The sequence below is a fragment of the Lepidochelys olivacea genome (genome assembly GCF_965140295.1).
Source record: "Lepidochelys olivacea isolate rLepOli2 genome assembly, chromosome: 3".
NCBI lineage: Eukaryota > Metazoa > Chordata > Testudines > Cheloniidae > Lepidochelys > Lepidochelys olivacea.
The window spans coordinates 151,908,693-151,929,188 of NC_140413.1; the positions used below are offsets into that span (position 1 = coordinate 151,908,693).

General features: G+C 38.3%; 1 protein-coding gene across 1 annotated transcript in view; it reads left to right on the forward strand.

Annotated features, from left to right (window-relative positions):
• DNAH8 (dynein axonemal heavy chain 8) overlaps window positions 1–20,496 on the forward strand; it is a 589,186-nt gene that overhangs the window by 520,413 nt on the left and 48,277 nt on the right. Inside the window, exons 78-85 of the mRNA XM_084624647.1 lie at window positions 2,342–2,594; window positions 2,700–2,890; window positions 6,572–6,693; window positions 10,245–10,363; window positions 14,064–14,266; window positions 15,554–15,627; window positions 16,987–17,139; window positions 17,507–17,662. Of these exons, the coding sequence (XP_084480773.1) occupies window positions 2,342–2,594; window positions 2,700–2,890; window positions 6,572–6,693; window positions 10,245–10,363; window positions 14,064–14,266; window positions 15,554–15,627; window positions 16,987–17,139; window positions 17,507–17,662 (1,271 nt within the window). The remainder of the gene's footprint in view (window positions 1–2,341; window positions 2,595–2,699; window positions 2,891–6,571; window positions 6,694–10,244; window positions 10,364–14,063; window positions 14,267–15,553; window positions 15,628–16,986; window positions 17,140–17,506; window positions 17,663–20,496) is intronic.

The following is a 20,496-nucleotide window of genomic DNA, read 5'->3' on the forward strand; positions in this document are numbered from 1 at the left end:
CGCCAACGTGGTAACAGAACCAGTGCACTGGGAGTGAGGGGAGGCCCTGTGTAAACTTGTTCCTTTACCTCCCATCGGTCTGGAAACCAGTGTCCTGAGCGAGGCCGAGTGGCACATGCTAACTAGCATGTGGTGGACGTTACCGCAACGTGAACCACAAGCCGCCGTCGTCTTCACCACTGGGGAAGGATGGGTGTACATACTCCCAGAGGGAGAAGACCATCTCTGCATGGTCTAGCTCTCCCGCTTGTCGCAGCGCTTGTTATGAGTAACACAGCTGGAGGAGCTGCCACCTCAGCCATGAACGCCTGGTTGGTACTAGCCCAAAGTGCTGTGAACGCGACATCGTTTTGTCTACTGCGTATATATGCCATGGGAGCCTTGATGGAGACCTGTTTCATTGGCGTCTGTACCGCACCGGCCCTTGTGCAGCACTACTCCTTACTTAAGACAATGAATAAGACTATTACTTATACGGATTTGTATGCCTTGGGTCCAGCCCAATATGATTTAGACACGTCCATGTATTCTTTTCGCCTTGCCAATGTCACTTTTGCCTCCTCTTGTATGTCCTTTGTGAATGCCAGGCATGTTGCAGCAGAGCATACGAATATGGATTTGATTTGTAATGAACGTACTAATGTTTCATTTGCATATGAGCATATGAAACTGCCAACAGGATGGTTTCTCTTATGTGGCAAGATCGCTTATACCTACATCCCAGCCAATAGTTCAGGGGGCCCCTGTGCTCTTGGCCGAGTGGCCCCCCTCATCTTTCCACACCCCTCACAGTTCCCTGCCCGCCACAGGAGAGATGCCATCCCCCTTGACTTCACGTGTAAAGCTGATGTAAGGTTATTTTCCGAGGCCGAGGCTGCGGCTCTTGCTTTTTCATTGGTTGTCATTCCTGGGTTGGTGGCGCATAATTATCATGCGGTGGAACACCTTGCTTGTACGGTTGCGAAAGCCATCAACCTGACCTCGCACTCCTTTCACACGAGTTGGGAGAGGTACGTCAGGGAATGCTGCAGAACAGGCTAGCTGTTGATTATTTACTGCTCCAACACGGCCATCCATGCCAGGAGTTTCCTGGCATGTGCTGCTTTAATGTAACGGACACAGGGCCTTCCACTGAAGCCGATTTACAAAGCCTCTGGCAGCTGGTGGAGGGCATCCGCCAGCAGCAAGGGGACGCCTGGCTTTGGTCCTGGCTCTCCACTTTACGGGGTTGGGCCGCCCATCTTGTCCAAGGTCTCCTCCTTGGCCTTATATGCCTCCTTGGCTTGTATTTTTGCTGTATTTGTGGCCGTAGTCTAGTTTCCCACTGCTGTGCACGGTCTCCCCACCGCACCGTGTCCTCATGGTCCCTGATGTTGCTCGAGAAAGCGAGGGGAGGAGTGTAAGGGACTGCGGAAGACTTTGTTACAGCCTAGTTAGGGAACTTCTGCTTTCTCGGGGCCGCCAGGTCACTGTAGGACATGGAAAACCGGCTATAACCAGCTTCAGGCCAGTTTTGTCTGCCCTGCATGACCTTTTTGGAAAGTCCCTAATTATATATTCATGAGCTGTTTTTGAGTACTGCTTATTATGGCTCGCTGGTTGCCCCTTCGGACTCCATCCCAGGCAGAGCTCTGGTGCGCTGGGTTCCCCGCCTCCGTGACAGCAACGCTTGGAGTCCCTGTTGCTATGTAATACTGCATCCTGGAATATCTACCCAGAGTGCTGTGTGGATATTTCTGAAAAAAGGAGCACTTTGTGCTATAACTCACAAGGGATGTAGCTTAAGTCACTTTATACAAACCAGCATGGACCTACTCTTTTGGTTTAGTAATACCTGTATAATTATAGTGAGAAAAACTTTCAAAAAAGTTTTCCAGTGTAGACAAGGCCTTAATTAAATATTACTCTGAATTTATCTGCTCTAGGGACTGCAGAATAAGGGGCAACATTTTAAAAGTGCCTAACTAATTTAGGAGACTAAGTCTCATTGATTTTTTTCAGTGCAACCAATCCAGAGAACCTGAAATTCTTTCAACGAGTGCTGTGTGTAGATGTAGTAAACTGTATGCATGTGAAAGCAGACACACTGCACAGTTGTAGCTTGCATGAGTACAGTCAAATCTTCAGCATCAGCATCAGTGCAGTTCTCTAACATACTAAATACAAAACTAGGTATTTTGACGTTTGTATTTGTTTTGCTCGACCTGCATTTTTTAAAAGTTGTGAAACTCAATAAATCATTTCAGTTTAAGTAAATAACTTCTGTAATTTTCATTTTTGAGTTCTACATATAGAAAAATCTAAAATCTATTCTAAATATATTTCATATTTGCCCTTTTAGGTTCTTTAGTAGATGATGAATCTTTGATTGGTGTACTGCGAATAACTAAGCAAACAGCTGCTGAAGTATCTGAAAAGTTATATGTGGCAGCAGAAACTCAAGTGAAGATTAACACTGCACAAGAGGAATATCGACCTGCTGCTACTCGAGGAAGCATTCTTTATTTTCTTATCACAGAAATGAGCATGGTCAATAACATGTACCAGACTTCACTGGCTCAGTTCCTAAAGTTATTTGATCAGTCCATGGCCAGGTAAGAATATATAAATTTCTCTATCTTTGAAATTTTTCTCTTTCCATTCCAGTTAACATTTATATTAACTACATTATTGCTTTGTATTTTGTTTTCCTGCTTTAGATCTGAAAAGTCTCCTTTGCCGCAGAAAAGAATCTCAAATATTATTGAGTATCTTACATTTGAAACATTTACATATTCTGTCAGAGGCCTTTATGAAGACCACAAATTTCTTTTTACCCTTCTTCTGACACTAAAAATTGATCTTCAGAGAGGGCAGGTCAAAGCCAAAGAGTTCCAAGCACTTATTAAAGGTAAAACATTAAAAAAGGTGTTGTATTTAAAATAATAATAATTTGAATTTCCTTTGGTGAGTTATTGGGCTTTTTAAACTTATAAATAGTAGAAAGTAAACTTTGTTTTTATCTTCTGATTTACATTATTTCAAAGTGTGCTCTTAGGTGCACAGCTTCTACCATGATTCTTCACAACTGGGCTTTGCCTGTTCCCTGTGATATTTGAGGTGGTCCCTGGTTGTTGTGAGCAACTCCAAGATTAAGCTCTATCTTCTGTTTTAGGCTATCGGAAGTTATGTCTCTGGAACAAGATGGTAGTTCAGCTCTTCCTAACCAGCTTGTATAGTTTTTATTTGTTTCTCAAGGAGTAGCAATCTCATTTTACCTCTGGCTCCTCTGCCCCTCTTCTCATATAGGAAATTGCCAAAGCATTGAGGCTTTCCTCTACAGTGGCATAGTAATCATGCAAGCATCAAGCAAAGTCTAAGAGGTACTATAATTTTAAGACCATTTTTGAAGAGACCAGGAGTCCTAGGCATAGATGCCCTGTGGCTTAGTCGCCAAAGGGCTTCCTTTATGCTTTTCCCCAGTGCCTCTCATTGCCAGGGTAATACAGAAAATCAGAAAGGAGGAAGCTGATGTGATCTTGGTGGTCCCACACTGGCCCAGGACACCTTCATTTCTTGATTTTGTGAATATGTCAGTGGAGCCACCATTGTTCCTGAATCCAAGGCCAGATTTGTTATCCCAGGGTCCAGTTCTTCACCAGGATCCAAGCAAGTTAAATCTATCAGTTTGGGATTTGGGAGAAAGTTTCTAGAACCAAAGGGTTACTCTGTTGATCTCATTGAAACTATGTTAGCATGTAGGATTAAAATCAACAAATGGGGCTTACTCAAGGATCTGGTCTAAATTCAAAGCCTGTTGTAGAGACACTCAGCATCATATAGCCAAAGTACCTCATGTTTTTACAAGATGGTTTTGACCTCAGTTTGCAGACTAATATCTTAAAAGTACATGTTTCTGCACTGTTTGCAATTTTGAGTGTATCCAGAAAATCTTCCATTTCCCACCAGAAGGACAAACTATTGCATCCTCCTAAGTTGCATATAGTTCCATCTTGGGATTTGAGCATTGCGCTTGATGCCTTAATGCAGGTGCCCTTTGAACCTGTAAAATCAGTTTCACTGTATTGCTAGACTATCAAAATTATCTTTTTGATCGCTATCGCTTCACCACGAAAAGTGTCAGAGTTGAGCGCTTTGTTAGTTGTTCCATCCTGCTGCATTTTCACAAAGATAAAGTAGTTTTGAGAATGGATCCCATCTTTATTCCAAACATAAATTTAATTTTTCATCAATCACAAGAGTTCTCATTGCCTTCTTTTTGTCCGCATCCTTCACACCCAAAGAAGCAGCTATGGCATTTACTGGATGTAAGGTGGGCCTTAAAGTGTTATCTGAAAACAAAAGAGAACATAAGAAAAACAGCAGCTTTGCTGGTTGTATTTCAGCCAAAACAAAGATGTAATAATGCATCTAAATCATCAGTCTCTCGCTGGACACATTGATGCATTGCTGAGGTGTATAGAGTAAAAGAACTCAATCCTCCAGAGCTCATTCAGTACGAACAGTGGTTATATCATGGACTGAGAAATGGCAGGCCCCTTACAGATGAATCTGTAAAGCTTCAACTTGATCATCCCTGCATACATTTACCAAGTTCTACAAGATAGATAGTCATCAGCCACTGCAGCCTTTGGCAAGTGAGTCTTGCACGCTGTGGTGATTCCTTAGAGTAAAGGAATCCTTTCTCTGACAGACAATTTGGTCATTTCTCTGCTGACAAAATCTCACACTGAGGCTTGGTGGACCTAGCTCTGTGAGAGAATGGGAGCATTTGTGGTTGCTTATCTGAGAAGTTTTGCTTTTTCGAAGAGATCAGTCCACAGATCCAGCACTTTCCTGAAAAAGGGAGATCTGTTAAACTTATTTTTGCAAGGTGCTGATGCAGGACAAGAGATTCATTTTGTGTTTCACGGTCCAGAGGGGCTAGCTTTGGAAGCATCTCAAAACTAAGGTGTGGAGGTCTCCAGAAGGTGGGGTCTAGTCCCTCATCAGCTGTTCAGTCAGCTTTGATTCTGCCCCCTATAGCCACAGACGTATCCCTTCAAGGAAAGGAAAATTTGCAGATAAGTAATCATAAATTTTCCCATTCTCGTGGCCTAAAGTGGGGGATAGAGGTAGTTTTTGAGCCCCTGAGCAACAACAGTGGAATACCTTCAAAATCTACAGAGAAAAAGCATTGCACATTTATGGAAAATCAAGGAAGAAGCTGCTAACAAAAAGGAAATCATGGTAAGAAATTATATTCTGTATCCTGATCCCTCTCCCAGTCTGTAACAATTGGGTTGTACCACTTTTCCTTCAGTTACATGTCAAATAGCCAGGAAATAATAAACCCTCCTTATCTGGGCCTTATGTTGATCTTCATGCAGGATTAGGCTCTTCAGGATAGTCTTTCTTCTACCTTTGCAAGTTTCTTCCTCCTTCCCTGGCTTTCCTGTAAACTCTGATGGATTAGTTGGTTAATGTCTGTACTTTGAACATGTAACCACTGCTGGTGAAGGATTGTTTTTGACATTATAAGATTCCATTTTATCTTTACTTCTATAGTAGTCACAAAAAGGACTGTCTTGAGAGAAATTCTTCATAAAGGAATATTTCTCTTCTTACAAGTAAATGCAAAATCTACACTGCATCATCATAGATAAAAGGGAATTTTAATTATTCAAAGAATTTCCTGTGCACTAAAATAATGTTAGTGCAATAAATCATTTTGTAATAAAATAAATATTCAAAACAGCAAGGTGCAGGGTACCCCTTGTAAAAAATTAAGAAAACTGATGGTAAATTCTAGATCTGAAGGATTGTGACATGGATCTAAGAATATGTCCTATATATGAACAAATATTTCAAGTTAATTATACAAAATTAATATTTAAAACTAAGTCAATTGTCTTTACAGCTGGTGTCAGCTCTGGCTGTGTACACTTACTGTTCTGCTCTGGTTGTGGTAATAGCTACATTATATTGTAGTGAGTATATAATAGTCACTCTTGAAAAATTTCTTTAATTTGAAAGATACTACTTGTTTCAAAGAGCAGTTCCCTTTCTTAACATAGGTGATATCTCAAAACAGAGATAACTTCTTAAGTGCAACCACTATATATTCTTGTTCAAGAGGTTGAACAGGGATAACATTTTTGATTGCTCATCAGTAACAATACATACTTTCTTTAGGACTTAGCAGGAAGTTCTCAGATTTAAGGGCATGAGCTTCCAAAATAAATAATTTCATACTACGTTACCAACATATACTTTCAAACTGAACTGGTGAATATATTAAAGGGATCCCTGCATTCAGAAAGTGAGATATAGAAATTTAATCTGCAAGTGAACATCTTGGAGGAGTGAACATAGCTGCTCACATTTAAAACATTTAGAAATCTTAGATGATATCCTCCTCTTCCAATCTAAAAAGAAGCAGGAGAGATGTGAGCAGAAAAACTCTCCATCCCTTTTTTCCTCCTGCACTGCAATAATAATTCTCTGAGTTCCAAAGCATATTTCAGCACAATAGAACAGAAATATCAAGCATGATTCATGTGTATTTCATCACAACAATATTCTGTTCCAGGAGGTGCAGCGCTGGATCTGAAAGCTTGCCCTCCCAAACCATTCCGGTGGATTCTTGACATGACATGGCTGAATCTGGTGGAACTGAGCAAACTTCCACAATTTGCAGAAATTATGAATCAGGTGGTGGTGGTGTTGTTACAATTATTTATCTTTATTGTATTAATACCCAAAGGTCCCAGTCAGGATTGGGGTCCCATTATCCTAGATGCTGTATAGACCCCTAAGACATGATCACTACCCTGAAGAACTTATCTTCTAAAAAGACAAAAATAGAAGAAGGCTGGGGAAAGGGGGCACAACATAGAAGCAAAGTGATATGAATAGTGATGGGCACATTGATTCTGTCTTTCCCTTTTCAAAAATATTCATTTATTTTTACTTATTTTTAATATTTTTGTATATGGGGTGTAAAGTTGGAGTGAGAAGGGATTGGGGGTAAAGGAAGTAATGGAAGGAGGGATATAAAGGATGAATGTCGGAGGAAAGAAGAAGGAGAGGAGGAGGAGGAAGGCAGAGGCGCATGAAGGCAAGAAGTATGAATCTAGCAGTGAAGGGATTATAAGGGAGATGTGGAAGGTGGTTGGGGCAAACAGGAAACGTGGAGAATTCAAATTTTAGAAAATAGTCTGCTACCTTTGCTGATGTCTTTGGGCTGTGAAGATCTGAGGTGGAGATGGGGACCTTTCCCTGTCCTGCTGCTACTGCTCCCATCTGTTTCTGGGAAAGTACCTGCTGTGCCTGGAAGGCTTACTTCATGCCCAGAATGTCATGCTGAGGCAGGATGGTGTCTGGTACCATTAGTGGGGATGTCCAGCCCTATAGTTCAAAATTTGGGGAAGCAGGGACCCTATTCTTTTCCCCACTACTACTACTTCTAGATGTGACTGAGAAACAACCATGTAATATTTAGTATTACAAACAGGGAGAGATTAATTCAGAGTTCAATTATTTGGTTATAAGATCTGCATTTCTCTGGCTTACATGGCAGTTACATACACACAGAGCTATTTCTGAGCTGTTGTTAAACTTCTGGTTCCAGGCAATGCCAGATTGGGAGGGGCCCCCATAAGGACAAGAGTTATGCACATTTGCTCCTCACTCCTCCTTTAGTCTGTATGAGTTATGAGTGAGCAAGCTGTGCTCCCCCTGCCTCATGGAGATACAGTACTTCTGAAGTTTGAGACTGTCCAATGCCTAGTGAGCCAGCCAGACCTTTCTTCATATACAGTATATATACAAGTCTCAGCATGCCTCTTGTTTTCCTTGCATTGATCTTAGAAGCTTTGCTGTAGAAGACTTCACCTCTCAGGCTATGTCTACACTACACACCAGTGTCAGTGGTATGTAGTGTACACGTAGTTACATGATGCAGTGAAAAGCAAGCTGTGTGCACGTGTCTGTGAAAGACTTCATCAGACCCCTGCTGCTGGAGCCTTTCACTACATTGAGAAAAGTCTCTGGGAGCAGGGATGCAGTGGGGATTTCCCCTCACCCTCACCAGACCCATTCCCCTCTACTGCTGTCTTTCCCTGTGGTGGAACAGGGCTCTCGCAGTGGGCAGCTGGTGGAGCTTTTCCCCGCTGTCTCTTGCTGCTTGAGTCTTTTCCTGCAGTGGAGGAAGGCTCCAGCAGTGGGGAGCTGCCCACGCTTTTCCCTGCTGTCTCCCCGCCTGCCAGAGTCTTTCCTTGCTGCCAGAAACTTTTCCTTTTACCGGTAAAGACTCCAGCAGGAAGGAAGGAGCAGGACACTACTCTGCTAAAAATAGCAGTGTAGACAGGGAGGCATGGCTTAGATGATTAGAGTAAAGACACGCCTGAAGGCTGTGGGAATGTACGCAAGTACATAGCTGAGTAGAGAGCCCTGTAGGGTATGTACTTGTGTACATTCCCACACCCTTCAGGCATGCTTTACTCTACTTGCCTAAGTTGTGCCTCACTGGTTACACTGCTATGTCCAAATGTACACAACACACTGCCAAAAGAAGCGTGCAGTATAGACGTACATTTAGTCACTCCATTCAGATCCCAATTCTGTCTCTGTTTTTTAGGTTTTTATATAGCGACCATCATCGTGGTCTTACTCTAGCCTTTATATCTCTTGACAGATATTTTAGGAGAGGTTTGATCACTCACTGGTCAGACTTATTCTCAGTTGGCATTTCAAAAGCTGCATAATATGCTGGCTGTAGGTTAGCATCAGCTGTTATTTTTGACTTGGGCATCTTTGACCATTTGGCCCATAGTGGCACATGTGACAGTTTTAGCTATTATCTCTTAGTATTTTATTATTAAGAGAGACATATCAATTATAATACTCTTCTTCCTTCATGCTTGTAGCGTAGAATCAGCCTGCTGAACAGATGAACTTCCTAGCTTCCTACATAGAATATAATTCTCTGTTTGGGTAGTAATCTATTCTAAAACAAATTATTTGAAGACTATATCTTAATATCACAATATTTTATTTCTAATATCTTAATATTAGATTATCACAGTGATCCTTCCTAGCCCTGCAATCCATTAATATTACAGTATACGATTTGGGAATCTGTCTATACAATTTATGAATTCTGGTTGACATTATGAAGTTATCATGAGTTACTATCAAAACTGCTGATCATGACTGCCTCTCTCTCTCTGTATGTGTATCCACTATGCCTTACCTGCCTGAAAAGCATGTCTTCCTCACACTGAGAATGATAGGAAAGTATTTAACTTTAAATAATTGTGCTTTGACCACAGTAGTTATTTGAAAGAGTAACTGCATCCAAATGGAAAAGATACTTCCTCCTTGTCTGAAGGGAGAGGGGAAGAGGAGAGCAGTAGAAAGTTACCAAAAGACAGAATAAAAGAAGCCAGGTGTTAGAAAGAGGCACATAAACTAGGGAAATACACAAGAACAGGGAGCATTAGAGGTTTTGGCCCTTTTGTCTCTAACTCAAGAGGAGAGAGAAGCACTGCAGCATGTAAGGGCCTACATATGGCAGGGACTTTGCCTTCCTTCCTAAGCCAAGATGCTCTCCCAAGGGGCACTGCAGTTAAGATGTTCATTGTTTTCTAAATGTTCTGTATTCTCTTGTGTTCAAAAGAGAAATTATGTTAAAATCCTGTGCAAAATATGTATGTGTTATCCGCTTCACAGTTACTACAAAAGTCTCGTGAGAGAGTTAAACAGTAAACAAGAAAATTCACACCTTGAGATGGAGTTCTGTGAGAGGGTGTCTTTAAAATATGGGAGAGTCCGAAGGGTCACCATTGCATCCAGGGGCTTGGCAGCTGAACAGCAGATTCCAGTTCTCACCTTTGGGTGATAGATAAAGGGTCTGTGCCCCCAAGAATGTGTCTAGGGTCCCCAAGATAGGGGTAGTGGCTGGATTCCATTCATGCCTTGTAGGTTTAAAATATCTAGTGATCCAGGGACCCAGAGGCTTGTATTCCCCTCACAGCAGTTTGGTGGATGGTCAGCCAGGGTAAGCTCAAACAGATCTGTCACCAACATCTTAATATCACAATACATATATCTCCAGAAGTACTACAGACATATATGTGACATATATTCTACTTAGCATAATAATATGAAGGATATTATTAAAACATAACTTTCTAAAATTACTGTGTACATTTTCTTATCGGCAAAGTTTATTTATGTGTTTACTCATGTAATAAATTTAGATATCCCGTAATGAGAAGGGGTGGAAAAGTTGGTTTGATAAAGATGCTCCTGAAGAAGAAGTTATTCCTGATGGATACAATGACTCACTAGATACCTGTCGCAAACTTTTGCTTATCAGGTGAGAATCATCATAGATTTTGGAGCACTGTTCATTACTGAGATAAGTTTCTTAAAACCATTGCAGAAAATATTGAAGTGTATCATTGTGCTGTAGTTAATAGAATATGCACTGTATAATGTTTCTATATATGGTATGCAGTAATATTTAACTATTAAGATTCACTGACTTTACAGCCACTCACTGAAAAAGGAAACTCTTTGTTTGGAATCATCTACTAGTATATAGTTTATAGTTTTCCAGAAAATACCTTTCTTCAACTTTACCTTCAATATTAAGGAAGGATCACCATGCTAAACAGCAATAGGAAGAGAACTCTAGAGCTGGAGAATACAGCTTATGGAACCCCCCCCAAAAAAAATTATTGAAAATGTTAAAATAATTTTCATTGTATATATTTTCAAAATGATTTTTTTTTATTTTTGTGAAAATGATCATAATTTTTATTTTTATTTTTTGTTTTCAAAATAACTAATTTTCAAAAATGAAGGGTTTTTTGATTTTAAAAAGAGATGGGGTTATTAAAAATACCATTATCTGACTACACTGATTAATTAAAACTGCCGATACAAAACATAAACCTAAAAAATAGGGTGGATTGCTTTAAATAAAAATCACCAATTTTAATCATGATTTAAATCAGAAAGCAGGAAATCTTGATATAAATAATCGATTTTAATCGTGTTTTGTATTTGTACTTTTTAGTTATTTTTCTAAAGAAAGGTTGATCTCATTAGTTGGTAAGTATTAGAACGTATTATATTCAAATAAACACAGCCTTTACATTAAATTTTAGTCCTTTGGTAACCAAGGGGATACAATTTATGTATAGACATCTATTTAAGCAATTAGGATCTTAATGTTTATGGTGAATGTTTAATGGTGAATGATGTAGTTTGTATTTACAAAATAATGTTGTGTATTGTGTCAAGAGCTATTTGGATGGAAATTTAAATTCAATTAATGCACCAAAACAGCATTTTAATTGTTTTTAGTTTATAAAACTACCTTAAAAGTACTGGATACACAAGAAAAAACTTTATCTAAACATTTATCAAAACATGTTTTACATTTAAAATTAATTGATTTATTAAACAAAGGAAGAATTATCAGTAGTTAATTAATTGAACTGATTGTTTCTGATCATCATGTCCTTCAAGATTTTAGAAGGACAGTAGATCTCAGCCTCTCACATCTAGTGTGATTAATAGATTGAAAGAGGAAAATAAGCTTTCCTGAGTTTTTTCAACTCCAAATTGGTTTTGTAACTTTGAATGAACTAATTATTGAACGGAATTAGCTGAATAAACTGAATGAAAAAAATACTCTCTGCACCTGCAGAAGAGGCTATTATTGACAAAAGCTGGGTTTAGCACTTCAGCAAACTGGTTCCAGGTGCTTTAAAACTGGGCAGCAAATATGTACTGCTTAATATTATTCTTAATTTAATTTAAATTATTTTAATATATTAGAATAAGCTTAGGCCTTAATATAGTTTGTCAGTTTCATATTTAATTTTAAGTAGGTTTAGTTTTTAAAAATAAAACCATATTTAATTTAAATTAAAAAAAGATTTAATTTTTTTAAATCTGTTTTTTCTAAAATAATTAATTTGTATCTATCCTATTAAGAAAGAAAGATTGCAGCTCAACTCAAAAAATGAAAGGTACAGTGGTAATAAAAGAAGGATTCAGTGAGCAACTCTGAAAAAAGAAAAGGAGTACTTGTGGCACCTTAGAGATTGACCAATTTACTTGAGCATAAGCTTTCATGAGCTACAGCTCACTTTATTGGATGCATACTCCTTTTCTTTTTGCGACTACAGACTAACACGGCTGTTACTCTGAAAGTGAGCAACTCTGTTAAGTTTTATGTACTATTTTATTTGTTCAAAGCACCATATTCCCATTGGCATCAGTTATAGCTGGGAGTGTTCAGCACTTGTGCTCAAGTTGGGCACCCAGAAAATGAACTAACATTTACTGACCACCTGTGAAAAGTTTGGATTAAGTGACTTGTCTTGTAGTACATCGGAGCTCTGTGGCTAAGGGAGGGATAGTATCCATTTCTCTGGGGCAGTATTCAGGTGCTTTAACAATGAATCCAGCCTTTCTCTACATACAATCCACTGTCTCATTCAATACATGCCTTCCAACTTTTGCAGCAGCTGGGGCAGGTATCTTATAAACAACAGCATTAATGACACAACCTCTATTCACCCCCAGAGACGGTCCATCCTGTGCAGTGAAGGAGGCAGGGGTGCTATGGAAAAATAGTATGTGACAATCTAATTGAAGATTGTATCATAATGCATGTGCACAAGGGGCCAAATTAAAGTTGCTTAGGCAACAAACTCTAACAAATCCCTATTGAGCATATGCAAACTTTTTTCAAAGGCTTATACAGTAGAACCTCAGAGTTATGAACACATCGGGAATGGAGGTTGTTCGTAACTCTGAAGTGTTCGTAACTCTGAACAAAACATTATGGTTGTTCTTTCAAAAGTTTACAACTGAACATTGACTTAATACAGCTTTGAAACTTTACTATGCAGAAGAAAATTGCTGCTTTTAACCATCTTAATTTAAATGAAAAAAGCACAGAATGTATCCTTACCTTGTCAAATCTTTTTTTGAACATTCCCTTTATTTTTTTAGTAGTTTACGTTTAACACAGTACTGCACTGTATTTGCTTTTTTTGTTTTTCGTCTCTGCTGCTGCCTGACTCCATATTTCTGGTTTCAAATGAGGTGTGTGGTTCACCGGTCAATTTGTAACTCTGGTGTTCATAACTCTGAGATCTACTGTAACTTGGCCAGATTAGGATGCTTTTTTTGTGAGAACAGTAAAAAGCACCCCTCTGACACAAATAGAAGCTGCTCTACTAAATGTCAAAGCATGCAGGCACTTCAGTTTCTCAGTTAAACAGTTTTAAGATTTGTTTTAATATGAGCAAAACAACTTATTTTCCCCTAATTGTGTTCTTGGACATGGCTGAACTGCTTTTGCTGAAACTTTCAAAAAAAAAAAAAAATCAGCCTGAGACAGTTACCCAGAATGGAAAATTTCAGTCCATACAGTTAAAGCGTGCAAAGTTATGAGCAACTGAAAACAGGGTCTTAGAATGGAAAGTGGACAACCGTAAATGTAAGCAGCACTGCCAGCTGTGCCCTGTATAAAAACGTATACATTCAGGAGTATTATATATTATGTAGTATGAGTCTCTACACAATTAAAGTTGCGTTTCTCATTATTAGCGAGTTCTTGACACAGCTTTAGTTTCACAACTGAACCAATCCAACTGATACAGCGTGTAGTAACATGGCTTCAGTATATCTAGTCTGTTTACTATGAATGGAGCAGTGCTCTCTAGTATATCACATTTCTTGTTCCACTTCGACATTGAGGAACTTGTAAATGCAAGTTTAATGGGGGGGGGTGTTAAAAAAATTTTTTTTACTAATGACTCCTCTGTCGCTGAGTTTGAAAACTTAACCATTTTTAAGGTCTATTAAAAAGAACTAGTTCAAAGTATTTTGGAATAGAATATTTTAAGTTATTTTACTGTCAATGTTTCCTTAACATGTTTTGTCTCCTATATAATCTCACAGTCTCAAATTTCCCTCCATAACCTTGAAATGAAATAAAATAAAGGAAAGAGATACTGAATTTGTAGCTCACTACATATGTGTATTCCCAGGTCTTGGTGCCCAGATCGCACCCTTTCCCAAGCCAGAAAGTATATTGCTGATTCGCTGGAAGAGAAATATACAGAACCAGTCATTTTAAATTTAGAGAAGACTTGGGAAGAAAGTGATACACGAACACCCCTTATCTGTTTCTTGTCTATGGGGTCTGACCCAACTATTCAGATTGATGCCTTGGCAAGGAAACTTAAACTGGGTATGAACATAGTTATTCATTCTCATCATAAAAAGGAAATATAACTTCGGGGATTTTATTCTAGAAAACTGCTTTGTTAAACCTGCCTTACCATTAGTTGTCCCTGAACTTTCTCCTAGAGATGGAGAAAGAAAGTAATCAATAGTTTAAATAAATACTGCAGTGCTGAAGATCATTCTTCAGTAATATGTTCTCAATGTTTACATTGCTTATTAGTTATCTTCCTTCCAATCCATGACATTATTCATTCTATAATTGTAAGTATTTATGATAGATACCTACTCTGTCTTATGGCTTGTCTACGCAGGATGTTACTGCGCAGCAAACCAGGGTGTGAATGTACATTGCATTAGCTTGCAATGCAGTAACATCCTGTGTGGACACGGCTGTAGTGCACTAGAAGTTCTGTAGTGCACTTTGATGTCCCATCATTTCAAACAGCAATATATCCAAGCACGCTATACAGAACTTTTAGTGTGCAATAGCAGTTTCTACACAGGGCATTACTGTGTGGCAAGCTAGTGCTCTGTAGATTCACACCTTGGCTTGCTGCGCAGTAACATTGCATGTAGACAAGCCCTTGAGTTTTGCACAGCTGAGAGTGCTGTCTCTTGATTGTACAATTCTAAATATTTCTTGCTGCAGATAGCAAGATAATCTGCCATTTTTTTTATTTTCATGAAATTATTTCTGTAACAAAAAGGTACTTTAAAAAAATTCTAGACTTTTGTGTATATATTGTGTCTACAATATGTGTGATATTGTACATACAAATTGAGTAGTTGCATGGACAAGTGGTTAAATACATTTATGCTAATTAGTCACATTAGAATGTGCAGTTACTTGATTTGTGTGGACAGTTGTAATTTTGCCTGCAAATCTGGTTGCTAGTTGCACATCTAAACTTCTTGAAAATCTTGCTTTGCATGTCATTAGGAGAAACTATTGTGTTCAAATTCCCATTGACAACAGTAATATGAGCCATATTTATTCCATTATAAATACATAGTATGTCTGTTAAATATACAGTTTCAAGTGCTTCATTAGACTTTTAATATTTATAAAAAATTACGCTCATATTGAGAAATAATTAAATATTGAAGGCATACAAACTGAATAAACAGGAATAAAATGTATATATTTGTATGTTAAAATAGTGCTCCATTCCATTTTTCAGGAGTTTTTCCCAATATCATTTTGAACTAGTAATTTTAATTTCACTTGTTCTTAGCTGAAGAAGCTAACATCTATACATTAATTAACAACATGGTGTTCCATCTGTTGTAGAATGTAGGACTATCTCTATGGGTCAGGGACAAGAAGTTCATGCACGCAAGCTAACTCAGATGTCAATGCAGCAGGTATGAAAGAACACTGAAATGCCAGTTAAGGTTCTGTGTTGCTTTTTCATGCCCTTTATACCCGTACCCTTGTATCCTACAGTTTCTGTGTAAAATTGACTCTGGGTTTTACATGCTCATCTCACGGTCAGAAATATTTAAAAGTCCCACATCAGTTTAGTGTATTTATATCCAATGCTGAAAACGCAGTGCAGCACTAGACACAGAAAATCAGCAATAGCAATAGAAAACTTCTGAAAATCAAACCAGTTTTATCTAGGGAAGGGACCATCTTTTGTGTGTGTGTTTGTATAGTGCCTAGCACAGTGAAGTCCTGGTCCATGACTTGGGGTACTAGATGCTACAGTAATACAAATAATAATAATAATTTAGAAGAGTGACAGAGTTTAATTAAGCATCTTCCTCCCAAACTAGTAGAGACTTCTTAAAAGAAAAGAAATATATTTAATTATTTTCACTGTATTTCAGTTGGCCAAAATATATGAAATGGTGATAAATATTTTAATTAAATTTATTCATCAAATGTTCATTTGTATGTAAATGAACTAACACAAAATAGCAACTGTAACATTATAAATTACAATAAAACCCATGTAGGTCACTGGAATTAATTTAATAATCTCAGATATTTGTATTAGGCTTCTTTTTCTTCTTAACAAATAACACAGTTGAGGCTGAAAAGACTGATTATTTTAATTCACAAATAGAAGAAATTCATTCCTGTGTAGGTTGCCAACCCCTGAAATACAGCTTTTGTGGTACTTAAGGGATCCATAGGATTTGGGCAACCTTCTGCACAAGGCTGAATTTCATCCAAATGTTCTTACTGGAGATTAATTTAGGTTATCAGTGAAAATGTTTAATCTTTCCTCATCCTCTCTACAGTAACGTTAGACTCTTTAACTTACAGATAATTAAAAAGAAAAAAAGATGTGTGTGTTGGGTTTCAACTGGAATATTTTCACTCTTTGGAGACTTTTTGAACTGATAATGCAGTTGAGTCAATAGAAGTTTCTCTGGGTTAAGGAATGCCGGGTTTGGCTTTCTGTTATTTACTTTTGCCACTTGATGGCACTGCTACTTTACTTTTACATTGTGTCCAGTTATTTTGTTTTCTGTCTGAACTATAGCATATGAAAATAACTTCAAATTTATTTTTGCTAGCTGTTACATCTATGTCAATATCCAAATGGAATGATACTGTGTTGCCAAAAAACATACCAAACCTCTACAAACTCAGAGTAATTAGATGTATGTGACCAAATCTGATTCTAACGTAAACATGGTGTTTTTTCTTTTTTTAAAAATCACAAGATGGTTTACTGACTAAAAATTATTTCATAAATTATTTTTATACAGGGGGGCTGGGTGTTACTTCAGAACTGTCACCTAGGCCTGGATTTCATGGATGAACTACTGGAAACAGTTATTACTGCTGAGATTCCTGATGAGACCTTTCGAGTTTGGATAACCACTGAGCCACATGACAAGTTCCCAATTACACTGCTACAGGTTTGTTCAATACTTAGTTAGACCTAATATCATTAAGTGAATTTATCTAAATTAGGTATATGAAAATGAAATAATTAGTCAAACAAAATTCGAAGCTAAAAATATGGCACTGGAATGGAAGTTATGTTGCAAAATCTGAAGCATTCTCAAAAGTCACATGTTAACATTTTGAAAATACTGTACATCCTAGGACTTTAAATTACTGGTTCCAATATACATTCATTTTGTGTAGTTTCTGATCAGCTGAACTCAGCTACACATGTCTTGATTCTATGACTCATAACTTTACAAGTTGCAACATTTTAGATAGACCCTTGTTTTATTTTAAGAAAGTAAATCTAATTGTTTCACCATTTTTACATGACAGATTTCTATAAAGTTCACAAATGAACCTCCCCAGGGTGTACGTGCAGGTTTGAAAAGAACGTTTTCAGGAATTAATCAAGACCTGCTAGATGTCAGCAATATGCCTATGTGGAAACCTCTGCTTTACACTGTAGCTTTCCTACATTCCACTGTCCAGGTATTTCATATAGGTTTTGCATTCAACTTCATGTTAAGTGGAGTCTTTTTCACTGAGGTTCCTGATAAAAAGTAGATATTTGTATCTTTATTGTAATATGAAAGTCTCTTATTTCATGTTCCATGTGCATCCATTTTGCAGGACTGGGGACTCCTTTTCAGATGTACCTTACTGATTTAGTCTCTTAAGATGCAGGCATATTTTATATTCTGAGAATTTAAAACCTTGTTTGCTTTTATTAATGTCAATAGACATTTTCCTCCATTGACTTCAGTGTGAGCAGGACTCGGCCCATGTTGTGTAATTTAAAGATATAGTAGTTGTGAGATTTATATTCTAACGTTTTTCACTTTCTGAGTATAGATCCTTTTATCCACAGATCTCAAAGAACTTTATAAACATGAATTAAACCTTAAGGTCTCTTTTGAAGGCTCATCTACACTTACAGTGCTGCAGCGGTGGAGCTGCTCTGGTGCAGCTGCACCTCTCTACCGTTTAGTGAAGACTGTGCCTTCCTCCCATTGGTGTAGGTACTCCACCACCCTGATAGGCGGTAGCTTTGTTGAAGGGAGAAGCCCTCCCGTGGACATAGTGCTGTCTACACTGGGAGTTCTGTTGGTATAACTGCATCCTTTGGGGTGTGGATTTTCCACACCCCTGAACGACATAGTTATACCAATATAAGTTTGTAGTGTAGAACACAGCTAAGCTGCTGATATTCTTGCTGTGGCACATGGACGCAGTTTTTAAAGGTCCCAATCAGGGAGGCAGGTTTATGCACGTATTTGCTCCTCACTCCTCTTCCAGCTCATAGGAACGCTGAGTGAGCAAGCTATGCTGCATGCTGCCTCATGGAGATACTGTACCTGTAGTGCTGGAGTATCCCAGGCCTATTCAGCCAGTGGAGCGGGAACTTTTTGGTAATACTGTAGCTATTCATCCATCCAGATGAGGTATTTAAAGAGTGTCAGTCACCATATTTATATAGGCACTGGTCTGTGTTTAAACTCACTATCCGCTGATCCCACAACGGTTCCATAGATAAGTATACTGTACTCAGTAATTCAGGAAAATTTACAAAGAACCAGTATACTCATTCTTAAACTATTATGGGTTAATACTGCCTTATTTCCTCATAGTAAATAATATCTGACTTAAGAAGAATAGAAGGAAAATTGTTTGCAACCCCAATTGTTCATTGAGGTTATTTGCATATTTCACAGTTTCAGTGGTATCTAACTGTTCTTTCAATCCTTAATTCACATACCTGTCCTTGCAACCTAAAACACAGGGCAAATTTTGCTCTAAGTTACTCTGCATAAATCTGGAGTGACTCTAGTCAATGGACTCATTCTAGATTTACTGAAAGTAGAATTGTAAACAACTATGGAAACCCTTTTTGTGAGCTTCAACACAAATGTTAATTAGATTAAAATGTGAACATTTTCTCCACAAAACTCCTTTAATTGTTAATATTAAAAATAAGTTTTCAAAAGTGAAACCTCTGAAAGTCACATATATACAATATCAGGATAAAAGAAAATGCCTTCTTCTTGCCTGTCAGTTTTTTCAATAAATAGGATTATTTCAAATGAAAGTCTATCACCAAATTATGTGATTTCTAAGACATTCAGAAAAAGCATTAGTCATCTTAAATAAATCATAACTCAGTAAACAAAAGCATAACTTAAACTTGACTGCTTAATTATGTAACTAGTTATGCTGAAAAATGCAGCTATATTTTTAAATAGATTGTCAAACCCCCACCCCCACAAGTTCAGTTTGGTGTTTTGACTTTTCTGGTGCACGTTTCCTCTTCTGCATCTTAAAACAGAAGGTATCCTGACAGACATTATATCTCCACCTATTAGGAAGCAAGTAGGCAAAAAGAACTGTCAGACATTGCAAATAAGGATCAACCTTTCAATGTTCTTTCTCCTCAATATTTTGCTCTTTCACATGGAAGCATAGAGCAAGTATCTTAGTCCTCCAGTTTTAAGCCTCTCTTTTTCTGTTTCAGAGTAACAGCCGTGTTAGTCTGTATTTGCAAAAAGAAAAGGAGTACTTGTGGCACCTTAGAGACTAACCAATTTATTAGAGCATAAGCTTTCGTGAGCTACAGCTCACTTCCTCAGATGCATATCGTGGAAACTGCAGCAGGCTTTATATATACACAGAGAATATGAAACAATACCTACTCCCACCCCACTGTCCTGCTGGTAATAGCTTTTTCTGTTGCATAGCTTCTCTCCTCATTCATTACTCTCAGGCTAATGCCCCTAACCTGTGGAATTCAAAAGCAGTCCAGTGCTGCTGCGAGAGGCACCAAGATGAAGCTCCACCTTTCAGATCAGGCCACCAGACTTTCTACCTCCAGTGGTAGAACAAGTGGGTGATTCAGTTTTTCCCAACCATTTTGTTTTTAAATCTTTACTTGTATTCGTTTTTGTGCAGTTGTGGTTTATAATCTTCCTCCTCTTCCTCCCCTGGATCAGGTAACTAGCAGCTTGGTGCTTTCAACCACCTGGATCTGCCACAGCAACATCTCCCAGGTAGAATCCCCTGCCCCCACTCAGGCATGGCAGAACTGTCCTGCAAACACCTGATTTAAAGCAGTGTTCCGTAAGTGAGGCAGCAATTACAGGTTCTACAGAGGGTGAATTATATCCTGACTGTTGCCTGTGAGCTGACCTTTGCCCTGCCAGGGCATGGGGGTTCACATTCTGACCAGCATGTCAAGTCCTCACCCTGCCCTGAGGAAAAACCCTCACTCCAATACAGAAAAGCCCTATCAGCAGCTTCTGAGCTTTTGGGATGGAGTCTAAAGGATGAGG